General features: G+C 52.9%; 1 protein-coding gene across 2 annotated transcripts in view; it reads left to right on the top strand.

Annotated features, from left to right (window-relative positions):
* Positions 1-44: 44 nt before the first annotated feature.
* Positions 45-3,371, top strand: part of TGIF2 (TGFB-induced factor homeobox 2) — a 23,149-nt gene continuing 19,822 nt past the window's right edge. Inside the window, exon 1 of one of the 2 annotated variants that reach the window (XM_011972342.1) lies at positions 45-121. Coding sequence is in view for 1 of the 2 variants with exons in the window: in XM_011972341.1 (XP_011827731.1) it covers positions 266-334 (69 nt within the window). In the remaining variant the exon portion in view is untranslated. Of the gene's footprint in view, positions 122-163; positions 335-3,371 lie in introns of those variants that run through there. The other variant, XM_011972341.1, reaches the window with a different exon arrangement.

Genomic DNA, 3,371 nt, shown 5'->3' with positions numbered 1-3,371 from the left:
GTTCGGAGCACAAAGCCGAGCGCGCACGCTCCGCCGGCCCCGCGCCCCGAAGAGTCGGCCAGCCCCGAACTGCCGGGGAAGGGGGTGGGAACCAAACTTTTTCCTGCTCCAGGACAGACACGTGAGTTTTCTTTCTTCCAGAACCCCCGCCCCACCGGGATGGCGGGCCCGCCGGGGAGCTGGTGCGAGGAGTCCGCCAGGGGTGAGGGTACTGTGGGGTGCAGGCGCCCCAAGCGCCGGCCGATTCCTCGCCGACCGGGGAGCCATGTGCTCCGACTCGGTCTGGGCCGCGGGGGAGGTTGCGCGCTTTGTCTGCATTGCTGGGAATGCGGGCGTGAGTGCGCGGCCGGGGGGAGTGTCGGGGCCGAGCTAGGGGAGTTGTCAGAAAGTTGGTGCGGGAGTGGCTGCAGGTGGCGTCGTGGGAGTCTGTAGGAGGGTGCATGGGATGTTGTGTCGAGGGGGTGCTGCCACTGGTCACTGAGGGTAGAACTGATTGTTAGTGTGATGACGCCTGGAGTTTTCCCTGTCGGAGAAATTGGGGGTGGCCGGGTCGGTTGGAGTTCGTGAGTGGGCGGGTACAAAAGTTGGGTTAGTTGCGTGGGTCACTGTTGTTCGTGCTAGGCCTGGGTCTGTAATCTGTGCGTGTGCGTGCTGTATGTGTCGGTGATAAACCCTAGGGTTTGTAGGGCTTGAGCGATGGGTCCAGGCCAGTTATCCTAGCGCTGTTGGTTAATTGCCTGGCTTGAGTGTGTCTGGGTGCGGTGTAGGGTGCATATGTGGGAAACCTCCCAGCCTACAGATGGCCCTGGGTTGCGGAACACCGAGGTGGAGAAGTTTGTGTAGGCTGAGAGGTCGTTCCCCAGGGCCCACCCGGGGAACCCTGCAGACAGACTTGGCTGTCAGCCAGGGTGGAATTTGTACAGCTAACCTTGAGTAAACTTCTCACAGCCGGCCAGGGCTGCATCACTGAGCCCGGATCCCAGCTGCCCTGGCCATCTAGAAATGTCTGTCTGACCTCAGAAAGCGCCTGCTGTGGTGCTGTCTGAGGAGTGGCACCTCTAACCAGTGCCTGTCTCACCTCCAGGTGGCCTGGCTGAAAGGGTAGACCCTTCCCTCGAAAGCCTGGCCTAGCCAGCCCAGAGATCTGGGCGCAGGTCCAAGAAGAGGAAACAAAACCTGGGAGATGCCAGAGTCTGTTGGCTGGCCTGCTGGGGAGCTGTTAAAAGGCTGAGAAGGGAGGAGCCTTGAGATCCTGGCATCAGCCTGGCCTAGAACTTTTGCTTTTAAAATGAAAATCTGGCCGGATGCGGTGGCTCAGGCCTGTAATCCCAGCACTTTGGGAGGCCGAGGCCGGCAGATCACCTGAGGTCAGGAGTTTGAGACCAGCCTGGCCGACATGGCAAAACCCCATCTCTACTAAAAAAAAAAAAAATTAGCTAGGTGTGGTGGCACACACCTGTAATCCCAGCTACTCGGGAGGCTGAGGCAGAATTGCTTGAACGCAGGAGACGGAGGTTGCAGTGAGCCGAGATTGCGCCACTGCACTCCAGCCTGGGCTACAGAGCAAGACTCCATCTCAGAAAAAAAAAGAAAATATTTTTTGCATGTGTGAAACAGAACTTTGTCGGGGGCTGAGCAGCTGATTTGGGTCATCTAGGGAAAATCCTTCCTTCATTTGACAGGTGAAGACAGGACTCAAGCCCAGAGAGGGGAGGATCCTTGCCCAGGATTACAGTGCCAAGTGGAGGGTGGGCCTTGCTCATTCATCTGGATTTTGAGTGGTTGAGTCTAGGACCAGGCCAATGGGCCTGACAAAGGAGAATGTCCAGGAAGCAACCAGTAGAGAGATGACTCACCTCTCTCACTGCAAGGTACACAGTAGGTGCTCCTTAAATATCACATGGACTGCTGCAGGACCATGGTGATCTGTAGTTTCCGGAGTTCTCACTGGGCGTTGGGAGACCTAGGAGGCAGTACAGTATACAGCCCACAAGAGAAGGTGGGGAGAGGCCTGGTCCAAATCCAACTTTAGTATCCTAAGCTGGGGGTGGGATTTTTTTCCGTTACAGCTTTATCGAGATATAACTCACATACCATGCAATTCACCCATTTAAAGTATACTTATCAGCAGGTTTTGGTATGTTTGCAACTATCACTATAGTCAATTTTAGGACTTTTTTTGAGGGGGATGGGGGGACAGGGTCTTGCTCTGCCTCTCAGACTGGAGTACAGTGGTGTTATCTCATCTCATTGCAACCTCTGCCTCCAGGCTCAAGCGATTCTCCCACCTCAGCCCCCAGAGTAGCTAGAACCACAGACATGTGTTACCATGCTCAACTAATTTTTGTATTTTTTTGCAGAGATGGGGTTTCACCGTGTTGCCCAGGCTGGTCTTGAACCACTGAGCTCAAGTGATCTACCTGCCTTGGCCTCCCAAAGTGCCAGGAGTATAGGTGTGAGCCACAGCATGTGGCTTTTTTTTTTATTATTTTATTTTTAAAAATGGGGTCTTACTATATTGTCCAAGTTGACATGCACTGGTGCGATCGTAGCTCACTACAGCCTTGAACTCCTGGGTTCAAGGGATCCTCTCACCTCAGCCTCTCGAGCAGCTGGGACTACTGGCACACCATACTGGGCTAATTTTTATTTTATTTTATTTTTTATTTTAATTTTTTTTTATTTTGTTAAGACAGAGAATCGCTCTGTCACCCAGGCTGGAGTGCAGTGGCATGATCTCAGCTCACTGCAACTTCCACCTCCCAGGTTCAAGCAATTCTTCTGCTTCAGCCCTCCCCTGCATAGCTGGGATTACAGGTGCCCACCACCACACCCAGCTACTTTTTGTATTTTTAGTAGAGACGGGGGTTTCACCATGTTGGCCAGGCTGGTCTCGAACTCCTGACCTCAGGTAAGCCACCTGCCTCAGCCTCCTAAAGTGCTGGGATTTCGGGCATGAGCCACCACGCCTGGCCCCAATTTTTATTTTTTGTAGAGACAGGGTCTTCTTGTGTTGCCCAGGCTGCTATTGAACTCCTGGCCTCAGGGGATCCTCCCGCCTTGGCCTCCCAAAGCACTGGGATTACAGGCATGAGCCTGTACTACACCTGAGCCTGTATTACACCTGGCCCAGGATGTTTTTACCCCATCAGAAAGAAACTCCACACACTTTAGCTATCAGCATTCTGTCTCCGCAGCCCTAACTGCGGAGCTGTTAGTTAGCTAATCTACCCTGTCTCGATAGAGTTCATGATCAATGAAATCATATAACATGTAGTCTCTTATGACTGGCTTTTTTCCCTTAGCATAATGCTTTCAAGGCCTACTATATTGTAGCATATGTCAGGACTGACTTTTTTTTTTTTTTTTTG

Source organism: Mandrillus leucophaeus, unplaced genomic scaffold, assembly GCF_000951045.1.
Source record: "Mandrillus leucophaeus isolate KB7577 unplaced genomic scaffold, Mleu.le_1.0 Scaffold129, whole genome shotgun sequence".
Lineage (NCBI taxonomy): Eukaryota > Metazoa > Chordata > Mammalia > Primates > Cercopithecidae > Mandrillus > Mandrillus leucophaeus.
Note: the sequence above shows the minus strand (reverse complement) of the source record. Positions and strands in the feature narration are given on the sequence as shown.